A 22,995-nucleotide genomic window follows, 5' to 3' on the forward strand; every position below is an offset into this window, starting at 1 on the left:
GGGGGGGACGTACAAGGCGCCCGGGCGGCGACTTACGTCCTGCAGGCTCTCGGCGACGGCGTGCAGCAGGTGCGCGAACTGGTCGACTGCACAGGGGGAACGTCAGGCGTGCTCGGGCTGCGCCGGTGCGGGCGCGGGCTCACCGCGCGCGGCGGCTTGGCGCAGCACGTTGCCGTCGCCGAGGCGCAGCAGCGCGTCGATGAACGGCACCAGCGCCGCACGCTCCGCCGGCGCCGGGCGCGCGATGATGCGTGCGATGCTGCGGTGGGGGGTGAGCGGCGTGCTTGCGGCCTGGCGTGACGAGCAGCGCGCGACCGCACGACGGTGAGCATGCGCCCCGCAGCGGCGTCGAGCGCGGCGCATGCATCGCCGAGGCACCGACGTCGAGCATGGACGGCAGCAAGCGCCGACGACCGCACTGCAGGCGCTGTGACGAAGGCACCGACGACGCCCCAGGACTTGCATGTGACGCAGGCACGCGACTCGCTGTGCTGCCGCGGTGACGCTGGCGCCTCTGGCTGCCCGCGCCCTGCTGCGCCACATGCCCGCCGCTGCTGCTCTGCGCCCCGCATGCACCCCGCACCCGCACGCCACTCACAGCACATGCAGGCCGACAAGGGCGGCGGGCGCGCGCCACTCGACGAACGCCAGCGGCTCGTGCGCGCCGGCGGCGGCGGCGAGCAGCACGGTGCCGGCGCCGTCGCGCTCGCGCTCGCGGCGCTGCAGGCGCTCCAGCGCGTCGGCCAGCTGCGCCAGCTGCGGCGGCGGCGCGGCGTGGCCGGCACCGGTGCCTGTGCTGCCGGCGGCGACGGCCTCGGCCAGCGCAAAGGCCTCGTCGAGCGAGTGCAGCACGAGGGGCGCGGGCGCGGCGGCGGGCGCGGGCGGAGCGGCCATGGCCGGCGCTGGTGGGGTGTGTAAGCCGAGAAGGGGCGACACTGGCGCAGTGTGGATGGGTGCGACGCGGGCCGGCGGCGCGGAGAGGAGATGGCGGAGCGGAGGAGAGGCGCGCGAGCGAGGTGTGCCCAGCAGTCACCCGCGCTGGCGGCTGCGCGCGCGCGGCGTCCTTCAGGCGCGCCTGGCCTGTGCGCCGCCGCAGCAAAGCGCAATGCACTCGACTCGCACTCGTCCTTTGCTTCTCCACGCTGACGGCAGCCAGTGCAGAGACAGCATGCTCCAGGCCTGGGCCTTGGCTCGTCGGCAACATGCGTGCAGCCTGGGCGTGTGCGCGCGGGCCCTGTGCGGCGCCGTGTGGGGCGGCCGAGCAACAAGAGGCGCGAGGCTGCGTGTCGTGTGCGGCGCGGCAAGGTGAGAAGCGCGCCGGGCGACAAGGAGGCGCCGGCGCGCTGCACGCTGCTCCCGACTCACCACCACCACGCTGCGCGCTGCACTACCCCTCACCACCACCACCACCACCACCACCACCACCACCACCACCACCACCACCACCACCACCACTCTCGCCTCTGCACCACCACATGCTCTCGCCGCTCCTCACCGCCGAGCCCTTTGCGCCGTGCGCCGGCGCCGCCGCGCGCCTGCTCAAGGCCGCGCAGCCGCTGCTGCTCGTCGGCCTGCTCCTCTGGCACGGCGCCCTCGCCGCCCTCGCCACGCAGCTGCGTGCGGCGCTGGCAGGCGCGCCGGCGCAGCTGCTGCGCCCGGCGGCGTGGCGCGACGCGCTGCTGGCGCGCGCCATGCCCGTGCTGCTCGCCGCGAGCGACGAGACGTGGGCGCCCGTGAAGCGCGACCTCGTCGCCCATGCCCACGGCAGCGTGCTCGAGGTCGGCGCCGGCTCGGGCATGACGCTCAAGTACTACCGCCGCAGCGAGGTGCGTCGGTGCGCAGAGGGCCAGAGAGATGGGCCACTGCAGTGGTGGGCCAGTGCGGCATGGAGGGGCAAGACTGCGGCGAGCGCACGAGTGCATCTGCCGCACGTCTGCAGTGCTGCGGCACCAGCACCTGCCGCGCCGCTGACTCGCCCTTGACAGGTCACGTCGCTCGTGCTCCTCGAGCCCTTTGCCGAGCTGCACGCGCCGCTGCGCAGCGCCATTGCCGCGCACGGCCTCGGCGCCGTGGCCACGCTCGTGCCGCACGGCGTGCACGAGCGGCGCGCGCTGGCGCAGGCGGGCGTGCGCGCCGCGCGCTTCGACACCGTCGTGCTGGTGCAGGTGCTGTGCTCCATTCCCGAGCCGCACGCGCACCTGGCGTACCTGCAGTCGCTGCTGGCGCCCGGCGGGCGCCTGCTGCTCTTCGAGCACGTCGGCAGCGCCTCGCGCCTCACGCGTGCCGTGCAGCGCGCCTGGACCTACCCGCTCTGGCGCTTCGTCGCCGCCGGCTGCTGCCTCGACCGCGACTCGGGCGTGTGGCTCGCGCAGCTCGGCGGCTGGAAGCACGTCGAGCTGCTGCGCCCCGCCAGCGAGGACGACGGCGATGTGGTGCCGCACGCCGTCGGCATCTTCACCAAGGCGTAGGAGGAAGTCACAATTACAACATGGGCGGGGCGTGACGTGCGGGTGCGGAGCAGTGCAGTGGGAGGCAGCGGAGGCAATGGAGGCATGCGTGTCAGAACGGACGGGAGCCGTCGGCACGCCGGGCGCCGGGCGACGGCTGCGGGGCGGACCAGTCGTCCCACGGCGCCTGCGCCGTCGGTGCGGGCCGGGGGCCGCGCTCGGCCGGCGCGGCGCCGTCGAGGCGGTACGCCGGGCTGCCGAGGTCGCCGGCAAACGCGCCGCTGCGGCTGCGGCGGTGCACGTCGCTGCTGCCCGCGCGCGGCAGCGCCGACGAGGCGGCGTCGGCGGCGCCGTCGAGCGGCGGCGGCGACGAGGTGCGGTCAAAGACGCCGTACGCGCTCGCGCCGTGCGGCGGCGCGCCGGGCTGGCGCGGCAGCGCCGGCAGCAGGTCCGTCGTGCTCTCGCCGGCAAAGTGCGCCGGCGACTGCGGCTCAGCTGGAGGAGGGGTGAGCGAAGCGTTGCGCACGGCGGCCGCTGGCACGCACCCGGGTACTGCGGCAGGCGGCTCTTCTCCCACTGGCTGCGCCCGTAGCTCGGCAGCTCCATCTCGTGCGGCTCCTCGTGCCGGCGCGTGCGCCAGCCGCGTACGCGTCGCGGCGGCGTCTGTGCCGCCGAGGCCTCGAGACCCGGCACGACGGCCGACATGTAGCCCCAGCCGGCGGCGCCGGCGCCGCCGGGCGGCGCGCCGTTGGCGACGAGGGCGGCGCTGGCGTCGTGCGGCTGCGGCGGATGCAGGCGCGCCTCGCGCCGGCGACGCCAGCACATGCCGAGGATGAGGAGCAGCAGCAGCGCGAGGATGCCGCCGAGGATGCCGCCGATGAGCGTCACCTCCGTCTTGCGCTGCCGCGTGGCGCCGCCGCCGGCGCTGCGTGCCGTGCGCAGGCACGACGTGTCGTTGCGCCCGTCGGCCGGCAGCTGCACGACGTAGTGCGCCAGCGTCGCCGCGAGCGTCAGGTTCGCGCCCGACAGCTCGGCCACGTGCAGCAGCACGGCGGTGCCGGCAGCGACGTCGACGGCCGTCCAGTTCCACACGTCGGCCGATGCGGGCAGCTGCTCGAGGATGAAGGAGCGGTCGAGGCGTGCTAGAAGATGAAGGGTGAAAAGCGGAGAGGGGGGGGGGGAGAGAAGGCGTCAACGTGCGAGGTCCCGTGGGGCAGGCAGCGACGTGAGCGTCCACGCTGCGAGCCAAGCCCTCCATCATCTGCGTCGCCAAGAGGCACGTGTCGTGCTTCCGCGTCTGCGTGGCAGCGAGGCGACACAGACGACGTCGATGCACCCGCCGGGGCCATCGGCTCGGGGGCCGCGTCGTCTGCATGCAGGCTGCCCATGCAGCGCTGCGCCATCTGCGCTGCCGTGCACCCGCAGCCGCGAGACAGCGCAAGCTGGCCGAGCCGCAGCTGCAGCGGCGTGCAGGCCGCACGCAGATGCAGCGCAGCAGCACGCAGCATCCCTGCATCTGACGTCCATTCAGGCTCCCGTCCGCGGCGAGCGACACAGCGTGCTGACCCCCTCCCCCCCCCCAACTTCCACGCCTCACCGCCACTTGGCCCCCCCCCCCCCCCCCCCCTCTTTCACTCACGTCCGCGGCGCACGCCCACCTCGACGGCGGCGGCGGCGGCGCCGACGTCTGCGATGCGCAGCAGCGCCGTCTGGCACTGCTCGAGGCGCTCGGGCCACTCGACGGCGAGGGCGTGTGCCGTGCTGGCGGCGGCGGCGGCGGCGCCGAGGAGCAGCAGCGCGCGCCGCAGAGGGCGCCGCGGCGGGCGGCAGCGCATGGTGGGCCGGGGCGGGGGCAGCGCGCCCAGGGGCAAGGCGGAGTGCAGGCGAGCTGGCGGCAGAGGCGGCGCTGCGGGTGTGGGGGTGCGATGGCAGCGCTTGTGTGGCGGATGTGCAAGCCGGGAGCGCGCACGCGAGCGCCAAGAGCGCCGGCGATGGGAGGGCGCTGCGCCACGCCGCGCGCACGGGCACAGCAAGGACACGCGAGGCGGCCGAGGACAAGGGGCGCAGCGGCCAGACGGAGCAGAAGAGGAGAGAGTGTGAGGGCGAGCGGACGACGTGAGCACAGCGAGGCAGCGATGAGGAGGCGGTGGAGAGGACGTGGAGAGAAGGCAAGCCACACGCAGCGCCGACGGTGGCTGGCGCGCGCCTCATCACGCGCCGCAGTCGCGCGACCTGCGACGCCGCCGCGCGCACACACGCCGCCCCCCCCCCCCCGCGTCGCCGAGCTGCTGGCCGTAGGGTGGAGCACGCCTGCACTGCGAAGGCGGCAGCTGCGGGTGCAGACAGCGTCCAGCGGCATGTGCCATGGCAGCGCGGCGCCCGCGCAGCACAGGGGCTACTGCCGCTGCGACGGCGGCGCGGCGTGTTGGTGTGCCGCGGCTTTGTCCGAGCCTCGGCTGCGCGCCGCGGCGGTCGCTCTGCTGCGGCGTCTGCCTCGCGCCGCGCTCTTCGCCGCCGGCGCCGCGCCGCGCCCGCTTCCTTCGCCTCCACGTCCTCTCCGTTATTTGCCACCCGTCCCGGCCGCACGGCCGCCTGCGTGGACGAGCGTGATGAAGGTGAGAGGCACAGCGACGCTCCTACTTGCAGACAGGATTTAGCCCCGCGCGCCCAGTGCTGCCAGCGCGCGGGCGCCATTGAGCTCTGCCGACATGCCAGTCTGCCGTGATGGCAATCGATGCGATGCGCGACCGTGCTGGAGGGGTGAGTGTGAGGTGCAGTGTGTGCGTGCCCGTGCGGTGCGGCGGCCAGCGTGGTGTGGGTGCTAGTCTCAGTGTCGTGCTGCGGGAGCCAGCGTGGTGTGGGCGCCAGTCTGAGTGCCGTGCGGTGCGGGTGCGTGCGCCAGTCTGAGTACCGTGCGGTGCGGGTGCGAGGGGCCCAGGGTCTTGCGCGCATCGCCGCCGCCGCTTCTCTTTGCACCACCACCCCCTTCCCCCCGGCATGCTCGTGCCGCTGGCGATCAGCAGTCTCAGCGCGGCGCTGCTCGCCGTGCTGCTGCTGCGGCCGTGTGCGTAGTCGCCTGCCAGCCATCCATCCAGGCGCGCTCCTCACGCTGCCCCCCCGCCAGACGCGGCCTCGCAGGCGCTCCACGCCCGCCCGGCCGCGCGCCAAGGCGCCGCACCGCACGCGGCGTGCCGCATCGAGGCGGCGCCGCAGCGCTGTGCCGAGGCGCACCTGGCGCCCGCCGGCGACGCGGCGTTTCTGCTGTGCCGCGGCCGCGAGCTGTGGGGGGGGGGGGGGGGGGGGGGGGGGGGGGGGGGGGGGGGGGGGGGGGGGGGGGGTGAGTTGCGCTCCATCGCTGATGCGTCTGCAGTCCCCGGCGCCGCCGCAGCAGCTCGTCTTTGCCGGCGCGCCGGCGCCCTCTGCCGCCACGTCGTTTGCCCTCACGCGCGCGCACGACGACGCCGACACGACGCTGCTGCTCGTCGCCTCGCCCTCGGGCGTGAGCGTGTGGGTGCACCGCGCCGGCGGCGCCGCCGCGCACTTCCACTCGCACATCGCCACGCGCGCGGCGCGCATCGTCGCCGAGCCGTCGCAGTGGTCGCCGCCGGTCTCGGGCGCGGCCGGCGTGCTGCGCCTGCCTTCCTTTCTCTACCTCGCGCCTGCCGCGCTGCCGCTGCGCCCGCCCGCCTCGGTGGCGCAGCATGCGCGGCGCATGCTACGGCCCGCGCACTACGCCGACGTGCACATGCACATTGCGCGCGCCAACCGCAGCGTCGTCGTCGCGCCCGGCGCCGAGGCCTCGTGGAGCGCGCCGCTGCTGGCCGCGTGGCACGGCGGCGGCGCCGTGGCGGCGCGCAACTCGACGACGCCGGTGCTGTTCGTGGCGCACGCCGCGGTGGCGCATGCCGAGGTGCGCGAGTGGGAGGAGCACTGGGTGAGTGGGCATGCGCAGTGCGTGCCTTCGAAGTGCAGAGCATGCCGCCCTCCTGCGGCAGTGCGCTCGTCGCAGCGCCCCCCCCCCCCCCACACGCCGCCGGGATGAGAGACCATAGCGTCTAAGCCAATTCTGCAGGGAGCCTGCGGCACACACACCGCCGTCGGGCACCCGCTGCTGACCTCCAGAGAAAACCTGAGCGCGGCGTGGGGCGAGGCCCCGAGGGCTGCGAGAGCTGCGCGTGCTGCGAGAGCTGCGAGCGCTGCGAGGCGCTGCACCGCTGCCATTGCTGCACCTCTCGGCACCCTCCATTGCTGCACTTCTCCGCTACCATCGCCGCACCGTGCTCACCCTCGCCCACAGGTCCGCGGCATCCGCGCCGGCATCGCCGAGACGCGCGACCCGTACGGCGTGGCCTCGCGCGTGCGCAGCTACACGCCGGCGTACGTCTCGCTGCACGCGCAGCCGCTCGCGCGCGTGCCGAGCGCGCTGGCGAGCGATGCGTACGGGCGCCTCTGGCTCGCCGAGAGCCTCGACGCGGGCGCCGTGCTGGCCGACTGGGCCGCCTGGCTGGCGCACGGCGAGGGCGCGCCGCCGCCGCGCCCGCGCGGGCGCGTGAGCCAGGTGACGCATGTGCACCGCGTCGCCGGCGCCGTGCTGCACCCGTGGCAGCTGGCGCGCCTCGGCGAGCTGCGCCGCCGCGGCCTGTGGCTGCCCAAGGAGACGTTTGTGCGCCCGGCGTGGGCGGCGGGTGACGAGAGCGCCGACGCGTGGCAGCCCAGCGTCGTCACGGGCGTGGCCGTGGATGTGCAGCGTGCGCAGGTGGTGCTCGTGAGCGCGTGGGACGAGCGCGGCGTGGCGCTGTGTCCGATGCCGGCGGGCACCGAGCGGGCGCCCGCGGAGTGATCGTGCTGGTGCAATGATACCCCGACTGTCCAATGGTAGCGTGTGACGCCGTACGTGTGCTGGGCCTCGAGGACAAGGCGGATGGATTCCCATGCGAGCGCGCCGCGCGGCGGGCACAACGTCGCGCGCCCTTGAGCGGCGCTTCTTCGCTCCGCTCCACATCCCCGCGCGCCGCATGTCGTGGGCCCGCAGAGCCGTGGCAAGGCTCACACCATGCGCGCCGCGCCTCGCCGCGCTACGCCTCCGCCAGCTCAGCAGCGCACCCACGCTGCGGCCGTACCAGGAGGAGTGCGTCGAGGAGTGCCTGCTCAGCCTCGCCGCCGGCGTGTCGCGCATCGGCGTCAGCTCGCCGACGGGCAGCGGCAAGGTGCGCCGCCGCCACGCACACGCCGTCTGCCGCCGCTGACCCTCGCAGACGACGATGTTCACGTCGCTCCTGGCGCGCCTGCCGCCGCTGCCCAACGCATACGGCGGCGCCGGCTCGCGCGTGCTCATCCTCGTCTCGTCGATCGAGCTGGCGCTGCAGACGGCGCGCGTCGTGGCGGCGGCGCACCCCGAGCTGCTCGTCGAGCTCGAGCAGGGCGCCAGGTTCCGCGCCAGCGGCGCCGCCGACGTCACCGTCGCGACGTACCAGACGCTGCACCGCTCGCCGGCGCGCCTCGACAAGTTCGACCCCGCCGGCTTCAAGGGCGTCATCGTCGACGAGGCGCACCACGCCGCCGCGCCCGCGTACCGCTCCGTGCTGGCGCACTTTGACCCGGCCGTCGCAGAAGGGCCGCCTGAAGAAGCAAGGGAGGGGTCAGCACGGGAGGGGCCAGCAAGGGAGGGGCCAGCAAGGGAGGGGCCAGCACGGGAGGGGCCAGCAAGGGAGGGGCCAGCAAGGGAGGGGCCACCTGCGGCAGCGCGGCCCGTGCCGATCATCGGCTTCTCGGCGACGTTTGCGCGGCACGACGGGCTCGCGCTGGGCACCGTCTTTGACCGCATCGTCTTTCACAAGGACTTTCTCGAGGTGCGCTGCGCGTGGCGCGCCGAGCGTGGCGACGTGGGCTGACACGTCCGCAGATGATCGCCGAAGAGTGGTGCGTCGCCTCAAGCCCCAAGCACCCCTCTCTGACTTCCGCACAGGCTCTGTCCGGTGCGCTTCACGGCGGTGCGCGCGACGATCGACCTCAGCGCCGTGCGCCTCTCGACGGCGTCGGGCGACTTTACGCCCACGTCGCTCGCCAACGTCGTCAACACGCCGGCGGTGAACCGCCTCATCGTGCGCAGCTGGCTCGACCGCGCCGCGGCGCGCCGCTCGACGATTGTCTTTTGCGTCAACATCGCGCACGTCGAGGCGCTCACGGCCGAGTTTCGTGGGGCAGGCATCGACGCGCGCTTCCTGCACGGCGGCACGGCGATGCGCGAGCGCCGCAGCCTGCTGGAAGACTTTCGCGCGGGCGTCTTTCCCGTGCTCGTCAACTGCGGTGAGCCGAGTGCAGCAGCAGCGTGATCATTGCTGACTTCGCCTGCAGCGATTCTAACCGAGGGCGCCGACGGTGAGCATGGCGCCGCATGGCATGGCACCTACTGACCCCCGCAGTGCCTGCGATCGACTGCGTGCTGCTGGCCCGCCCGACGCGCTCGCGCAACCTCTTCTCGCAGATGATCGGCCGCGGCATGCGCCTCAGCCCCGCGACGGGCAAGACGGACTGCATCGTGCTCGACCTCGTCGGGAACTCTGAGCGCGGCGTGGTCTGCACGCCGACGCTGTTCGGCCTCGATCCCGAGAGCATCGACGGTGAGCGCCGCGTGCCCTCCGCCGAATTCCGCTCACAACCCCCAGACGCGACGCTCGACGAGATGCAGCAGCGGTCCAGCTCAGACTCGGACAGCCTACCGCCCCCCGACATGACCGGCGAGGTGCCGGACCCGAGCGCGATCACGTACGAAGAGTGGGGCCCCGCCGAGCTGCAGCGCGCCATGCTGCAGCGCACACGCGGCGTGCTCGAGCGCATGACGCCCAACGCCTGGGTCGACTGCGGCGACGACATCTACGTGCTCGAGCTGCCGCCGAGCAACGGCTACGTGCGCATCGAGCGCGACAGCCCGCACGCCGAGACGGATGCGCGCGCCAAGGGCGGGCCCGCAGACGGCTGGCTCGGCAACTACTTTGCGAGAAACGACGCCGAGCAGGCCGCCGCGCTCAATCCCTTCACCCGGCGCGGCAGCGTGCGCAAGGTCGCGCCCTACCGGCGCCCGCGCCTGCTGCTGCACGTCGACTCGCTCGAGGCGGCGCTGCGCGGCTGCGACACGTTTGCCACCTCGCTCGCCGGCCGCGGCCTCGGCGGCATCAGCATGCTTGCGCGCAACGCCCCCTGGCGCGCACGCCCCGCGAGCGAGTCGCAGCGCGCGCTCGTCGAGCGCCGCCTCGGCCTCGACAAGATGCGCGCCGCCGGCGCCGAGCACACGCCGCCGCTGCCGGCGCTCACCAAGGGCCAGGCCGCCACGGTCCTCACGCGCCTGCGCTGCGGCGCCAAGTCGCGCTGGGAGCGCGAGGCGAGCGCGCACAACCGCGAGGTGCGCGCGCAGCGCAAGGAGCACGAGCGCAGGGCCCGCGAGACGGTGTCTGTCGGGCCGCTGAGCCGGTGAGGCGACAATGATATTATACCCTTGCAACGGCAGAAGGCGTACAGATCAGGGGTTTGAGACGTGGCAAGCACGCGCAGTGCGTGGCTGTTGGGCGCCGGCGCCGGTGGGGCTGGCAGGGACGCTTGCACTGCTTCTTTGTCAGTGTTGCAGTTGAGGATCTGCTTTGGCCTTGCCAAGGCTGGACATGCCATAGCTGCGGCCCCTCACTGCAGAGGTGTCAGCGCCCCTTGAACCATTGCATCTATATCTGACTGCAATGGGATCCAGGCGCTACTTGATGCTTAGAACATAACCATGCACATTGCCTGCCTACAGCCAGAGCTTGACAAGCTCGTCAGCATGGAGAAATCCATTGCTGAGGCTATTGAGGCCTTCCTTTGCTGGGAAGAGGGCCTTGACCTGGTCCTATTGGTCATTGACAGTCCTCTGATTGAGCTCAAGACCTGCAGCTCAAGCCCAACAGCAGAGCACGTCCTGATTAGTTTGACAGCATGGTCAACCAAACTACAGCTCTGCCTACAACACGCTTTGCTGGCAGATCTGGCACCTCTTCTAGAATGACAAACATGTTGCAGTACTTCTATGATGGCTGTGCAGGGTTGTTGGTCCAGCAGCACCCAAGATTCCACTCTGGCGCATGCAGCAGAATTGAGCTGTACACATTGATGGTGTTGCAGCCACAAAGCCCTCAAGGCTAGGCATCAGATGGCAGACTGGCTTCTGCTGCATGCCTGGAGACTCATGCAGCTCTGAGGCAGCCCAAAGGGCATTAGTACTCAGCGCATTGGGCATGCTGACAAGGGCAGCCATTATGCTCTGCGTTGACAGGGAGATCATGCAATTGAGGCACAGCAAGGTGCCCAGCACCCTCTCTGCCAACTTGCGCAGCACAAGTGCTGCAGGTCAAGGGGTGTCAGTGCTGGCGCTTGCACCTGACAATCCAGTATGCATACCACAGAAACTGTGTAGCAGTCCTGTAGCCAGCACACAGCCACTTCCTTGACCCAACCTGGTGCACAAACCTGGCGCTGGCACAGATGCCTGGCCAGACGCCTGGCCAAGCAGAGCTGGTGCTGCATGCAGCCATGAGGAGAGCTTGACAAGTGTGCAAGCATGCAGGCCAGCTGCTGCACATATCAGGCCGTGCGGCAAGCCAGTCTGCTGGCCGTCTAAAGTGCACAAGTATGCTGGTCAGCGCCATGCCCTGCAGGTGCAATGTGAGCTGTGTCAGACCTGGCAGTTGGCTGTGTGACCTGCCTGGGCGGCAGTCACATGTTCTGTCCTTGTGTGCGCAACCCACTGCAGCTCTTCCATCAAATAAGGCGACATAGCCAAGTGGTTACGGCGCTGTGTTAAGGTTTCTTGTCCAAAGACATCCGCAGTCCTTCGGGGCGTGGGTTCGAGTCCCACTGTCGTCAAATCTTTTTGCTCCGCGCCGGTGAGCTCCTTTTTGCGCGAAAAGGGCCCACAGCTCGCTCCTGCGCCGCGCCCAGCTTTGCCGCTGGCCAGCAGCTTAAGCTTGGCACTCTTCTGCCTCACTGCAGCCAGCTCTGGCCTGCGGAGCCCAGCTGTATCATGCACAATTGCAGTGGTGTGTCCAAAAGCCTCAGCCTGCCCCCTCAGCAGCTGATCAAGAAGACAAGCCTGGCGCCAATGTGGCCTTGTGTCTTACATCAGGCTACTTCTTTGCTGTACACCTCTTTCACTGTGCTGCTGTCAAGAGAAAGAGAAGACCTCTCACCTTGTGGGGACAAAACAGTGTGCAGCAGGCAGCAAAATTGTGATGTATTTGTTGACAGATGTGAGCAATAGGGGTGTCAGCAGCTGCCCAGCTCCTGCAGAGGCAGCAGGTCAGTATTGCATTGCTAAGACTTTGGCTTACAGTGTGAGAAGCACAGGCACAGGCCTGGTACAGATGAGTTCTGCAGCCATGGCTGAACAGCTGCAAAAGAAGCTGAAAACAACTTTGTAGGCTGTGGATGGCAAAGAGCATCTCCTAACCCTCTTCTGTTGGTTTGGTGAGACTGACGTCATGGCGGCTGCAGAAGGAGGAGCTCTGCAATGTACCTGCTAAGTAGTAAGCCAACACCAGCTCTGGAAGACAGCAAGCATCTCCTTCCTCCTCATGTTCTCCAGATGGCTTTGTGATTAGACAAGGGTTCAGATTTGCGCTTGAAGCGCAAAGGCTAATGCCAGACATGTGCCTTCATCTGCGCAGAGAAAGAACCAAGAGGCTTGTGATGCACCAGCATGCTGTGGACACTCAGTGGCTTGGATGCAGGCCATGCCATTGGCAATGGTCTCCTCAACAAGGGGCCCAGGCCTTGCATCCTTCTCTAGCTCTGCAATGCGCCAGCCAGGCTGCCAGCTACTCTGCCTGCAAGCATGAGCCGCTGCACCTTGAGCAAGCGCAGCTGCAGAACAATCTGACCTCTATGTGCAACAAGCGCAAGCAGATGTGCAGTGCGCTGCAGAGGGCCATCAAGGCCATCAGCAGTGCTGTCAGCAACAACAACAAGCTGCAGCACCAGGTCAACAACTGCAAACGTATCTTCCTGCAGTGCAGCCTTCCCTTGAGGAAGACAGTGCTCTTCCAGCCCTGCCTTGCTCCTTGACGCATGTGTCAGGCATCTTCTACCTGCAGGCCCAGACCTACAGCAAGACCACTGCACTCTGCCTGGTTGGCAGCCTGCTTCAAGCTTATCAAGCACCATAGCTGCCTGCACATGCTCAAGAAGCTGTCAGGTCAATGCCACTGCCCACCTAAATTCCCCATGCTTCAGTGCGTCAGGCCCAGACAGACCATGATCCGTGCCTGAGGTTCATGGATGCTTCTCAGATTCTGCTCTCCAACAAGACAGGCGACTTAGGAAAGTGGCTTAATCCGCCGTCTTCAGGTTGAGCAATCACCCGGCGGTCCTTCGGGGCGTGGGTTCGAGTCCCACAGTCGTCAGTTCTTTTTGCCTCCTTCCGGTCGAGCAGGCACCTTTTTGCTGCTGCACCCGCCATTCTCCTCAGCAGATTGAGGTCATTGTGTACATGCTCTGTGCCTGCGTGCACAGCCTTCTCCCCTCTGACAACACATGGCCCGAAGACACCCCCTGCGCCGCGCTCGCGCTCGCGAAGCTGCGCGTGGCGCGCCTTCCAATTGGCGTCTCCTCGCTTGCGCTGCCCTTGCATCTTGCTTAATGCTCTTGCTTTTGCAGTCATAATTCTTCTATGAGCTCTACATACGATCTAGCGAGCACTGAGTGCCTCAAGCAGACTTCGCGAGCCGTTCGCCATCGACTGGACGAAGCTTGAGCCTCGCTTCTCACCGCCCGCCGCTCGTCGCACCTTTTGTTTGACGCGCACCGTGCCTACGCCTTCGCGCATTTGCACGAGGCGCGTGCCGCCTGCGCTCTCTTCTCCCTCGCTGCGACCTGCAGCACGTCAGGTCTCAGCACTGAAGGAGACAGGCCGTGCGCCTGCCGACGCTGCACCTGGTGATGACTGCGCTCGTCTTCGCCGTCGGCGGCGGCCGCTGCTCACGCGGCGCTCCACGTTCCCACGCTTCGCGACGCGCGCCGGTGCCCTGAGCGAGCGGAGGAGCGCCGCGCGTCTCTCGACCTTCTTGCCTCGCTCCCTCCGTCCACATTCTCGCCAGCCTGCCTCAGCTCCAGCCCGCCGACACCTCTCCTCGTCGCTCACGACTCTGCATTATCTGCACACCTCTTCGCCTCGCTGGCCCTCAGTCCACTTCGTCGCCGCACAGCGCTCGCAGTCGGCCTGCTCTGCCGCACCTCTCCTTCTGCTCCACACCTGACGCTGCACGATGGCGCCGCCACCCATGCCGCGCGTGATCCTCGCGCGCCACGGCGAGACGGCGTGGTCGCTGTCGGGGCAGCACACGGGGCGCACCGAGCTGGCGCTGACGGCGCGCGGCGAGGCGCAGATGCGGGCGCTGGCGCCGACGTTCGTGGGCGCCGGCAACTTCCTCGACGCCCGCCGCGTGTCGCACATCTTCGTCAGCCCGCGGCGGCGCAGCCAGGCGACGCTCGGCATCATGCTCGAGCACCTGAGTGCCGACGAGCGCGCGCAGGTCGTGCCGATGGAGGTGCTGCAGGAGTGCCGCGAGTGGGACTATGGCGCGTACGAGGGGCTGCTCGTGAGTGGCGAGCATGGCCTGCACAGCACGCCTCTGTGCTGAGCTCTCGCGCGGCAGACACACGAGATCCGCGCCAAGCACCCTGGCTGGGACATCTGGGTCGACGGCACGCCGGACCACCCGACGGACGCGGACCTGCCGGTGCGTGCATGTGTGATGCTGCCACAGCTGCAACGCTGAGCCCGTCTTTGCACAGGGCGAGTCGGCGGAGCACATGACGGCGCGCGTCGACGGCGTCATTGCACGCATCCGTGCGCTGCAGCAGGCCGTGATTGAGGGGCATCCCGAGACGACGCACGACGACGAGGTCGTGCGGCGAGGCGGCGACATCGTCGTGGTTGCGCACGGGCACTACAACCGGTGAGTGGGAGCCGTGCGAGGTGCGGTGTGGTGCGAAGAGGGACAGGCGATGCAGTGCAGTGTGGCGTTGCGAGCTGGGCGAGGCGAGCGGCAGCGGGCCGTGGCGACGTGGCAGCGAGCGCAAGCACGGCGGCCGCCCTTAGTGCGACAGGCAGTGCGGTGCGGCGCTAGCCGTACGACGTCGCCGTGACTGCTGGCCTGGGTGTCGCAGAGCCAGTCGGCAGTGCGGTGCGAGTCGCGAGGTCTGGCGCAGCGATGCGGTGCGGCTCGGCCTGGCCAGCAAGGTGCCGGCGACTTCGAGGGAGCGATTGCTCGCACGGCCATACGCCTGGCCGAGTGAGGCAGACCTCGCAGTGGCCTGCCACGTCCGCACCGTGCTGTCACGGCATGCCGCCAGGCCCGGCGCTCGTCAAGAGGCCGCTCTGCGCCTTGCCGAGTGTCGCGCTCGACGTCGCGTATGCATGTCGTGTACCACGCGCGTGTGTCCGCAATTGGCACGCCGCTGACACACTATTCAGCTGCTTCATCGCGCGCTGGCTCGGCCTGCCGCTGACCAACGGCCGCCTCTTCGAGATGGACGCCGGCGGCGTCGCCGTGCTCTCGTACGCACACCGCTCGTTCACCGAGCCGACACTCGCAGGCATGTTCTCGAGCAAGACCGGCCCGCGTCCGCAGCCGGTGGACGCGCCGCAGAAAGTCGCACAGGTCGTGGCGCAGCACGAAGAGCTGCAGTACCTCGCCCTCGTGCGCCGCGTCATCGCCTCCGGCGAGACACGGCCCGACCGCACGGGCACCGGCACGCTGGCGCTCTTCGCGCCGCAGCCCGGCCTCACGTTCAGCCTCGCCGGCGGCACGCTGCCGCTGCTGACGACGAAGCGCGTCTTCCTGCGCGGCGTGCTCGAGGAGCTGCTGTGGTTCGTCGCCGGCAAGACGGACGCCAAGGTGAGTCGCCCGGCAGTGGCGCCGGCATGCTGTGGCACTCACACTCCGCCAGCTGCTGAGCGACCGCAACGTGCACATCTGGGACGGCAACGGCTCGGCGGCGTTTCTTGCGTCGCGCGGGCTCGGCCACCGCCGCGAGGGCGACCTCGGCCCCGTGTACGGCTTCCAGTGGCGGCACTTTGGCGCCGAGTACACCGACGCCGACGCCGACTACACGGGCAAGGGCGTCGACCAGCTGGCGGAGGTCGTGCGCAAGATCAAGCACGAGCCGACGGACCGGCGCATCATCCTCAGCGCGTGGAACCCCAAGGGTGAGTAGCATGGCATGCAGTGCAGGGCCAGACTGCCCCGCGGCCGCACCTGCCGCACCTGCCGCACCTGGCGCTCGTGACACGCCTGGCCCTGACGCTTCCTCGCAGACCTGCCCGTCATGGCGCTGCCGCCGTGCCACATGTTCTGCCAGTTCTTCGTGGCGCAGCCCGCGACGCTCGACGCCCGCCCGCAGCTGAGCTGCCAGATGTACCAGCGCTCGTGCGACCTCGGCCTCGGCGTGCCGTTCAACATTGCCTCGTACGCGCTGCTCACGCACATGATCGCGCACGTCACGGGCTGCGAGGCGCACAGCCTCACGCTGGCCATGGGCGATGCGCACGTGTACCGCGACCATGTCGAGCCGCTCAAGGGTGAGGTGGCCGGGCAAGTGCTGCAGCAGCGCACGTCTGACACCCTCTGCAGTCCAGCTCGAGCGCACGCCGCGCGCATTCCCGACGCTGCGCTTCACGCGGGCAGTCGACGACATCGACGGCTTCACGCCCGACGACTTTGCCGTCGACGGCTACGAGCCGCACGCGGGCATCAAGATGAGCATGAGCGTGTAGACAATGCATCATTGCGCCGCCTTCTTGTCTGCCGTGTCGATGACTGCGCGTGTGTGAGCGCGTGTATGCCGCGCCTGCGCGCCACTCACTCAGCGTGACGGGCCCGTCGTTGACGAGGCTGACGTCCATCATCGCGCCGAAGGCGCCCTCTGCGCGAGCGTCAGCGGCGGCTCGGCAGGCGTGGCCAGCACCCACCCTTGATGCGCTCGGGCACGTACATCGCGCGCAGGCGCGCCAGCGTCTCGTCGTACAGCTCGCGCGCCGGTCCGCCGTTCACTGTAAGAGTGAGCCAAGGCGCATCCACCGGAGCCGTGGCCACTCACTGCTGCGGTGGAAGTCCGGCTTCGTGCCCTTGCTCAGCCGCGCATGCAGTGTAAACTGCGAGACGAGCAGCAGCTCGCCGCCGAGCTGCGGCAGCGCCACGCGCCATGCCCGCTCACCCTCGTCCCACAGACGCGTGCCCAGCAGCTTGCGGCACAGCGGCTCGATCTCGGCGGCCGTGTCGTCTGCCGTGGGGTCAGCGGTGCGGCGAGGCGGCCCCGCGGCTCGACGCACCGACCGAGATGCCGAGCAGCACCAGCAGGCCGGGCCCTGCGGCACGTCAGCCGTGCTCAGGCGCGGCGCGGGCGGCACGCACCGATCTGGGAGACACACGCGCCATCGACGTGCACGGCGGCGCTCTTGACGCGCTGCAGCACGGCTCGCATCGGGCAGGGTTGAGGTGGTGAGGAGCGAGGCAGCGAGGTGGAGTCAGTCGAGTGCAGCGAGGCACGCGCATGCAGCACTCCCGAGTCCCGCACGCAGCACGTGCAGCGCAGCGCAGAGGCGGCCGCGCCGCTGCGCCCGCTGCCCTCGCCCCTCACCACCACCACACCACCGCACACCCAACATGAGCGGCCGTCAAGGAGGCAAGGGTGCGTCGCGGCGGCTGCGCCGTCGCTGGGACCTGCCGCTGACCAGAATGCCTGCCACAGCCAAGCCGCTGAAGGCGCCCAAGAAGCAGATCAAGGAGCTCGACGACGACGTGAGGCTGCGCCGCGGGCTGCATGTATGCGCTGCTCTGACGCCCCTCGCAGGACCTGGCCTTCCAGAAGAAGCAGAAGGAGGAGGCTGCCATCAAGAAGGCCGCCGCCGACGCTCTGCGCGCCAAGAAGAAGTGAGGCGCGCCGCCAGCCAGGGCACACTGGGAGAGGGGAGGAGCAATGCGATGCTATGCCGAGGGTATGTGTTGCAGTCTACCAGGACACACCGGCATCCAGCGCCGAGAGCACACGGCGCACGACGCGCAGCTCCTCGTGCGCCAGCGCACGTATCATCTGCCGGGCAGCGGGCATCTCCGGCGGCTGCGCATCGAGGCGTGCCAGCCGCGCACGGCCGTCGGCGTCGAACTCCTCACAGATGCGCCGCAGCAGCGCTCGCGCCGCCGTCTCGTTGGCAGCGTCGACGCGCTCGCGCAGGCCCAGTAGCGTGGCATCCCAGGCGCGCATGCCGTCTGCGGCGGCTGATGCTGGCGCAGGCGGCGGAGCAGCGCGCGTGTGTGGGTACGCCGTGTGCTGCGTGTTCTCCAGCGACGCCGGCAGCTCCGGCAGCGCGAGCAGCCGCAGCGCAGGCACGAGGCGGTGCGACGGATGCGCCGGCGCCGGCGACGGGTGGAGAGTGTAGTCGCTGCGGGAATCAGCATGGAGCGTCGCATCGCATGTGCCACCTCGTGCCTCACAGCCAGTAGCCGCGCTCCTGCAGCACCTCACGCTTGCGTGCGCCGAGCTCGCCCTGCGCCGCCAGCAGCGCGATCACAGCGGCGTCCACGTTGACCTCGGCGTACGGGCTGTCGGTCCACTCGGGCGGCTCGGCAGCGTCCGGCGGCCGCTCGCGCGCAAGCACAAAGCCGTACTCAGACAGCAGCGTCTGCGCAGTGGTGTTCAGCTGGTGCCGAGCGCACACACGCCGTACGAGCGCCACGCGCTGCACTCACGCCAGACGAGTGCGCGCCGTACGTGATGCACACCTCGGCGCCGGCCGCGAGCGCCTCGGCCCGCCGCGTCTTGGGCGGCGAGACGAGCTCGAGGCCGCCGAGCGGCGTGTGCCGCACGCTGCACTCCTGCCGCGCATCGCAGGTGTGGTTCGCCATGTCGAGTAGCGGCTGCGGAACGGTCAGCACCAGCACTGGCGGCTCGGAGTCTACGCACCGCCAGCGTGAGGTTGTCGCCGTGCGGCTTGAGGCCGAGCGGCAGGTGCAGGCAGCGTCTGAGGGAGCAACGTCAGTGCGGCACACGAAGCGTGCAGGCGCAGCGCACGAGTTGACTGAGAGCGGATCAGCGCGAGTCAAGGCTGCCTGATCGTACGTACGCACCACTCAGCCAGCCCCAGAGATAGTCGGCGCGCGAGAACGTCGCCGGATCGGCGATGCTCGTGGGCGCGAGCGGCACACGCGGCTGCAGCAGGTGTGGGCTGTGTCGCTGCGAGCCCGTCAGCACGTCACTGCACACTTGGCACATTCTACTAACTCGAGCGTGGTCGACGGCAGCCCAGTCGCGCTCGAAGCGTGCCTGCACGGCGGCACACTGCGTCCGCACATGCGGCGACAGCGCCGCCAGCAGCTCGTCGGCGAAGCTGGTGGCGTCACCGAGCGTCCACGACAGCGGCACCGTGTCGTAGGACCGCGGCGTCGTTCGCAGAAAGGCGTCGAGGTTGAACGCCTCGCCGCTCGCGGCTGTATCCGAATCCGCGCCGCTCGAGCAGCGCCACATGGCCAGCAGCAGTGCCAGCGCCTGGTGGCTCGAGAGCGGCAGCTGCGGCGCATCGTCTGGCCGCAGCACGGGCGGCACCGTGAGGTGGTTGGCTGGGTGTGCGGGCTGCGCCGGCGCCGGCAGCAGGCGCGCATCGAGCCATATCCGCGCGCTGCGGGCGTGCAGCAGCGCCGCCGGCGCCAGGCGTAGCAGGCTCGTCGCTGGCGGCACCATCTGCTGCAGCGCCAGGCCACGGCCGTCTGTGAAGACGCACATCAGCGGCGCCGCCCGGCACGCTTCGCGAGACGCTCACGCTCCAGCGTGTCCGACACGGCGAGCAGCTGCGGCCCGTTGAAGGAGCGCAGCAGGCCGTTGAGCGTCGCGGCGTCGGCCGGCTGCCCGGCGGCATCCATTGCGATGCGTGTGTCCAGCCTCGGCAGGGCGTGCGGCCGTGAGTCGAGGTTGCGTGGAGGGGAAGGAAGCAGCAGCGCGGCCTGCTCCACGCTCGCCAGCCGTGCGAGGAGCGGTCTTACGTAACACGCCGCACTGCCGCTGCGACGCACCTGCGGCACTGCGATACGGCAGGCACGGCGCAGTTAGAGCAAGGCTGCTGAGCAGATACCTCTCAAGGCAGGCAGCGGCGCCTCTGGCTGCGTTGTTCGAGCATGCCGATCGACGAAGCATCGCGGCACAGCGCACAGCGGAGCGCAGCGGGCGGCACGCACGGCGTGCGGCGCGCTCGTGGCCGTCACGCCCAGGCGCCAGGGGCGCGTCCGCGGCGCGTCGCGTGTCCAGCTCGCTCGAAGCGGCAGGTGCGGCCGCTCCCACGCATGGCGGCGAGAACAACACCACGCCGTAGCCCAGAGCGGCAATCTGAATCGAGCTGCGCCCGCGCACCGCCGCCGCTCCGCAGCCGCAGGCAGCGCTCGGCGCCTCGGCACAATCGGCCGCTCACGCAGCGCGGCCGTGGAGCAGGCCGCTCGCTGTCGAGCCGCTCACGCTTACGTAGCGCATGTCGCTCTGCGAGCGGCCCGTGCTCGCCGGGCGCACCTCGAGCGCGCGCCTGTGCCGCCGCCGTCGTCCCTCCCTCCCACCACCACAGCCCGCCATGTCGCTGTCGTTTGCATTCCTCGAGCTCCCGCGCGAGCTGCAGCTCATGGTGTTGACGCACTGCACCTACGCCTCGCTCAAGCACTTTGCGGTGCGTGCTGCGCCCGCACACAGACCTGACCTGCACCCGTGCTGACTTCACGCTCCAGAGCACCTGCACGGCGATGCGCGGCCTCAGCCAGCATCGCGCGCTCGACGCCGCGCTGTTTCGCACACGTGTCGTCGACATGGACGGCTGGAAGCGTACGTTTGACGGCAAAAGCCGCGGCGGCTATTTCGACGCCGCCATGCAAGCATGGGTTGGCGGATCGCCGCCATTTGACGATGTGCCTCAGCGCGAGTCATCGGAGATCATCCTAATCCATTCCATGCTCCAGATGATCCCCGAGAACGTCTGGTGGGGCCAGGATTACGGGTGCGCCCGCCTGAAGCGTACGGGCGCGCATCAGATCGAGGCAGGACCGGCAAGGAACGGCGAGGGCAGCAGAGACGAGCAGGACGGTGGCGTGTATCTCGTGGAGCTAGCGGCGATGTTCGAGAACGCAACGGAGCCGCCGTGAGTGATCCGTGCCTCGACTTGACTCGCACAGTGCGCTGAGATATCAATAGCGTGACGCGCTGCACGCTCTCCGACACGGTAGGTCGCCTCGTCAGCGCTCATGGGACCCAGAATGCACGCCTGACGCTCCTCATCAGCAGGCAGGGTTTCGCCACGTCGTCCACGCGCGCGATACATACTTTGACGACATCAGCACGTTGGTTGAGGCTCCTGGTTTGCCTAGTGGTGTCTTCGAAACCAGCGGCGTCCTCATCGAGAGCGAGGACGACTTTACTCCGGTGACTGTCGAGCAAGTCGTGTGAGTGTGAGACAGCTGCATCGGATGATGTCCTGAGGCACAATAGCTCTCGCGTCCTTCACAGGCTGCTCATTGCTGACGCGATGTTCCACAGAAGGGCATACTGTCACCATGCCAGTAACACAATTCTTGTGAGGGCAGTGCTCACGAGCGCGAAGCTTCGGGCTCACGAACGCACCGTCAGAACTTCGGCCCGGAAAACATCTGCGAGCCGAATTTTCCGCGGCAGCTGAGCGCATGGTCTGGCTGGGCGACGCATATGCCGGGCGCTGTGGTTGTGGCACTGGAAGCTCCTGCACGCCTCACCGACTCGGACGAGGAGGACTGAAACGGCGAGCAGCGCTGCCAATCTTTGCGCGAATGCATCGCTGAGGCGTTCGGCACATTCTCATGCGCTGTATGCATCCGAGGGTTGAAGTGAGACTGAGCTTGCGAAGAAGCGGGTGCGAAGGCAGTGGCGCTGAAGCGCGGAGCAGTGCTCTGCTCCGCGTGCTCTCGTCTGCTTGGCGACTCGCGCTGGCGGGTCGGGGGTACTTTGCTGTTCCACGAGCAGTTGGAGTAGGACCGTCGCGGCATCCGGCAGCAGACGTGTGCGCGGCAAACGCCAGCGCTTCTCCGCCGGGGCTGCGGTCGCAGCGGAGGACAGGTGGACGGGGCGGAAGCGGCTGCGGCGCTTGGTGAGGCAGAGTCAGAGTACCGTGACTGCGAGCTGCGAGCTGCGCTGTGTGGCGTCGTGACGTGCGGCGGGGGGGGGGCCGTGCGCGGCGGCGCAGCGCGCAAGATGTCCTCACGTCGCGCCGCTGCTGCCGCTTGCTGCTCCCAACCACCATCACCCGCACCCTGCACCGCCTCGCCTCAGCCCGCTTTGCCTCGGCCTGTCTGCTCCGCCTGCTCCCGCATCACAACCCTTCACACCGCGCCGCTTCACGCCTCGTTTGCCAGCATGGCCTTCGTTTTCTTTGCGCTCTCGCCCGAGGCGCAGCTTCGCATCCTCACCCACTGCACTTACGGCTCACTCAAGAAGCTCGAAGTGAAGCGCAGCGCAAACACGCCTCAGCGCACCTAGCTGACTCTGCGTCGAGAACAGAGCACCTGCACACGCATGCGTGATACTCTTGCCCATTGCTCCCTCGACGCCTACCTCTTCCGCCGGCGTCCCGTCGACCCCGACGCCATCGCGCGCGCGCGCGCCTTAGCAAGAGCAAAGGTCGGTGCAAAGCCAGTGCATCGTCCTTTCGAGCTGCACCCGCTGCTCCAATCAATCACGCTCTCCTTTGGCGAAATACGGGAGTTTGCAGAAGTATACTGGCGCGGGATGAGGCGGTATCGCGAATACAAGCTTGTCTGGGATGGGTCTTGGCCGGTTCAGCCTGACTGGTGCGAGCAGATGTCGGGCTCGGTGATGCAGATGGTGGACAAGTCCATCCCCATCCAGCTCTTGGCCGCAAGCAACGAGAATGCTACCGAGCCGCCGTACGTTCGCGGTTCACATCTTTGCCAGATGCCGCAAATCACCAGCTGACGGTCTCACGCGGCAGTGTCTCGACTCTGCATCTGGTCGACATTGTGAGCTGTACACCACGCTTACGCGAGACTCGCACCAGGAGGTCTGATCCTTCTTTGTACAGCGAGCAGGCGCTGTGGTGGTGAATTGGCACGTTGAGACGGTTCATGAGACATAAGAAAGACGTCTGGCGGACCACGGCAAGAGCACGGTCTCAAATGCCAACGGCGAGCCAGTCACCGTGGCGCAAGTGCTGTGAGCGACTGTGTTGTGCGGGCGCACGGCATCGCCATTGTTGACGTATGCTGACACTCTTCCGGCAGGCGCGCCTGGCAGCTCTACTCCTCCGCCACTTGCCAGGTGCGTTGCGTTCTCCCACACGGCCCCTTCCGCAACTCACCCCCCGCTTCAGCTCCTCCGGGCTGAGAACGACAAGTGGGACAGCTCTGGATACGAAAGCTCTGATCGCACGCTCACGCACTGGTCATCGCAAGAGATCCGCGAGGACAATAGCGTTGAGCTGGGCATCGGAGCGCGCAAAGACGAGGGCGTG

The 22,995-nt window shown here is 69.0% G+C and overlaps 10 protein-coding genes and 1 non-coding gene across 11 annotated transcripts; 7 read left to right on the forward strand and 4 right to left on the reverse strand.

Moving 5' to 3' along the window:
• Window positions 1-36: 36 nt before the first annotated feature.
• FA09DRAFT_339756 (hypothetical protein) lies at window positions 37-894 on the reverse strand (the record flags this gene model as incomplete). Its single annotated transcript, XM_025744245.1, has 3 exons — window positions 37-86; window positions 144-259; window positions 599-894. Coding segments are annotated over 3 exons (462 nt in total), but the record flags the coding sequence as incomplete, so codon positions are not given.
• Window positions 895-1,475: 581 nt separating this feature from the next.
• Window positions 1,476-2,468, forward strand: FA09DRAFT_334731 (hypothetical protein; the record flags this gene model as incomplete). Its single annotated transcript, XM_025743741.1, has 2 exons — window positions 1,476-1,826; window positions 1,986-2,468. The coding sequence occupies 2 exons, from the start codon at window positions 1,476-1,478 to the stop codon at window positions 2,466-2,468; spliced, it is 834 nt and encodes a 277-aa protein (XP_025597098.1).
• A 313-nt stretch (window positions 2,469-2,781) lies between these two features.
• FA09DRAFT_68644 (hypothetical protein) lies at window positions 2,782-4,029 on the reverse strand. The gene is made up of 2 exons (XM_025745777.1): window positions 2,993-4,029; window positions 2,782-2,942 (listed from the first exon to the last, which is right to left on the reverse strand). Exons 1-2 carry the CDS (start codon window positions 3,961-3,963, stop codon window positions 2,939-2,941), a joined length of 975 nt encoding a protein of 324 aa, XP_025597099.1. The 5' UTR covers window positions 3,964-4,029; the 3' UTR covers window positions 2,782-2,938.
• A 968-nt stretch (window positions 4,030-4,997) lies between these two features.
• FA09DRAFT_68667 (hypothetical protein) lies at window positions 4,998-7,388 on the forward strand. The gene is made up of 3 exons (XM_025745778.1): window positions 4,998-5,062; window positions 5,119-5,207; window positions 6,745-7,388. The coding sequence occupies exons 2-3, from the start codon at window positions 5,172-5,174 to the stop codon at window positions 7,285-7,287; spliced, it is 579 nt and encodes a 192-aa protein (XP_025597100.1). The 5' UTR covers window positions 4,998-5,062; window positions 5,119-5,171; the 3' UTR covers window positions 7,288-7,388.
• Window positions 7,389-7,454: 66 nt separating this feature from the next.
• Window positions 7,455-9,956, forward strand: FA09DRAFT_320337 (P-loop containing nucleoside triphosphate hydrolase protein). Its single transcript, XM_025740973.1, has 8 exons — window positions 7,455-7,654; window positions 7,703-8,094; window positions 8,125-8,296; window positions 8,350-8,366; window positions 8,413-8,753; window positions 8,802-8,825; window positions 8,870-9,067; window positions 9,113-9,956. The coding sequence occupies exons 1-8, from the start codon at window positions 7,463-7,465 to the stop codon at window positions 9,916-9,918; spliced, it is 2,142 nt and encodes a 713-aa protein (XP_025597101.1). The 5' UTR covers window positions 7,455-7,462; the 3' UTR covers window positions 9,919-9,956.
• Window positions 9,957-11,239: 1,283 nt separating this feature from the next.
• Window positions 11,240-11,336, forward strand: FA09DRAFT_t37. The gene has a single exon. It is a non-coding gene; the product is annotated as a tRNA-Leu (tRNA).
• A 2,211-nt stretch (window positions 11,337-13,547) lies between these two features.
• On the forward strand, window positions 13,548-16,284 carry FA09DRAFT_330907 (hypothetical protein). Its single transcript, XM_025742792.1, has 7 exons — window positions 13,548-14,065; window positions 14,123-14,206; window positions 14,262-14,425; window positions 14,944-15,367; window positions 15,420-15,678; window positions 15,787-16,050; window positions 16,103-16,284. The coding sequence occupies exons 1-7, from the start codon at window positions 13,733-13,735 to the stop codon at window positions 16,243-16,245; spliced, it is 1,671 nt and encodes a 556-aa protein (XP_025597102.1). The 5' UTR covers window positions 13,548-13,732; the 3' UTR covers window positions 16,246-16,284.
• On the reverse strand, window positions 16,118-16,952 carry FA09DRAFT_361560 (D-tyrosyl-tRNA deacylase; the record flags this gene model as incomplete). The annotated part of the gene is made up of 6 exons (XM_025745371.1): window positions 16,118-16,288; window positions 16,335-16,394; window positions 16,441-16,521; window positions 16,569-16,751; window positions 16,801-16,836; window positions 16,883-16,952. 6 exons carry the CDS (start codon window positions 16,950-16,952, stop codon window positions 16,254-16,256), a joined length of 465 nt encoding a protein of 154 aa, XP_025597103.1. The 3' UTR covers window positions 16,118-16,253.
• Window positions 16,953-17,134: 182 nt separating this feature from the next.
• On the forward strand, window positions 17,135-17,405 carry FA09DRAFT_339762 (hypothetical protein; the record flags this gene model as incomplete). Its single annotated transcript, XM_025744246.1, has 3 exons — window positions 17,135-17,159; window positions 17,220-17,269; window positions 17,322-17,405. 3 exons carry the CDS (start codon window positions 17,135-17,137, stop codon window positions 17,403-17,405), a joined length of 159 nt encoding a protein of 52 aa, XP_025597104.1.
• A 38-nt stretch (window positions 17,406-17,443) lies between these two features.
• FA09DRAFT_330908 (hypothetical protein) lies at window positions 17,444-19,328 on the reverse strand. Its single transcript, XM_025742793.1, has 8 exons — window positions 19,285-19,328; window positions 18,750-19,231; window positions 18,596-18,701; window positions 18,540-18,546; window positions 18,432-18,489; window positions 18,218-18,385; window positions 17,963-18,150; window positions 17,444-17,910 (listed from the first exon to the last, which is right to left on the reverse strand). Exons 2-8 carry the CDS (start codon window positions 19,203-19,205, stop codon window positions 17,481-17,483), a joined length of 1,413 nt encoding a protein of 470 aa, XP_025597105.1. The 5' UTR covers window positions 19,206-19,231; window positions 19,285-19,328; the 3' UTR covers window positions 17,444-17,480.
• Window positions 19,329-20,051: 723 nt separating this feature from the next.
• FA09DRAFT_361562 (hypothetical protein) lies at window positions 20,052-21,266 on the forward strand (the record flags this gene model as incomplete). The annotated part of the gene is made up of 6 exons (XM_025745372.1): window positions 20,052-20,172; window positions 20,231-20,637; window positions 20,691-20,718; window positions 20,778-20,938; window positions 21,033-21,069; window positions 21,123-21,266. The coding sequence occupies exons 1-6, from the start codon at window positions 20,080-20,082 to the stop codon at window positions 21,264-21,266; spliced, it is 870 nt and encodes a 289-aa protein (XP_025597106.1). The 5' UTR covers window positions 20,052-20,079.
• Window positions 21,267-22,995: the final 1,729 nt, after the last annotated feature.

Source organism: Tilletiopsis washingtonensis (assembly GCF_003144115.1).
Source record: "Tilletiopsis washingtonensis strain MCA 4186 unplaced genomic scaffold FA09scaffold_15, whole genome shotgun sequence".
Classification (NCBI taxonomy): Eukaryota; Fungi; Basidiomycota; class Exobasidiomycetes; order Entylomatales; genus Tilletiopsis; species Tilletiopsis washingtonensis.

Coding starts and splice junctions, on each gene's coding strand:
- FA09DRAFT_68644 (XM_025745777.1), bottom strand. CDS start 3,963: ATGCAGGGATGCTGCGTGCTGCTGCGCTGCATCTGCGTGCGGCCTGCA.
- FA09DRAFT_68667 (XM_025745778.1), top strand. CDS start 5,172: ATGGCAATCGATGCGATGCGCGACCGTGCTGGAGGG. Junction 5,208..6,744: donor TGCGCGACCGTGCTGGAGGG/GTGAGTGTGAGG, acceptor CCTCGCCCACAG/GTCCGCGGCATCCGCGCCGG.
- FA09DRAFT_320337 (XM_025740973.1), top strand. CDS start 7,463: ATGTCGTGGGCCCGCAGAGCCGTGGCAAGGCTCACACCATGCGCGCCG. Junction 7,655..7,702: donor CGCCGACGGGCAGCGGCAAG/GTGCGCCGCCGC, acceptor TGACCCTCGCAG/ACGACGATGTTCACGTCGCT. Junction 8,095..8,124: donor GCAAGGGAGGGGTCAGCACG/GGAGGGGCCAGC, acceptor GGGGCCAGCAAG/GGAGGGGCCAGCACGGGAGG.
- FA09DRAFT_330907 (XM_025742792.1), top strand. CDS start 13,733: ATGGCGCCGCCACCCATGCCGCGCGTGATCCTCGCGCGCCACGGCGAG. Junction 14,207..14,261: donor CGACGGACGCGGACCTGCCG/GTGCGTGCATGT, acceptor GTCTTTGCACAG/GGCGAGTCGGCGGAGCACAT. Junction 15,679..15,786: donor CAGCGCGTGGAACCCCAAGG/GTGAGTAGCATG, acceptor GCTTCCTCGCAG/ACCTGCCCGTCATGGCGCTG.
- FA09DRAFT_330908 (XM_025742793.1), bottom strand. CDS start 19,205: ATGGTGCCGCCAGCGACGAGCCTGCTACGCCTGGCGCCGGCGGCGCTG. Junction 18,702..18,749: donor CTGCCGTCGACCACGCTCGA/GTTAGTAGAATG, acceptor ACGGGCTCGCAG/CGACACAGCCCACACCTGCT. Junction 18,151..18,217: donor ACGGCGCGCACTCGTCTGGC/GTGAGTGCAGCG, acceptor ACCACTGCGCAG/ACGCTGCTGTCTGAGTACGG.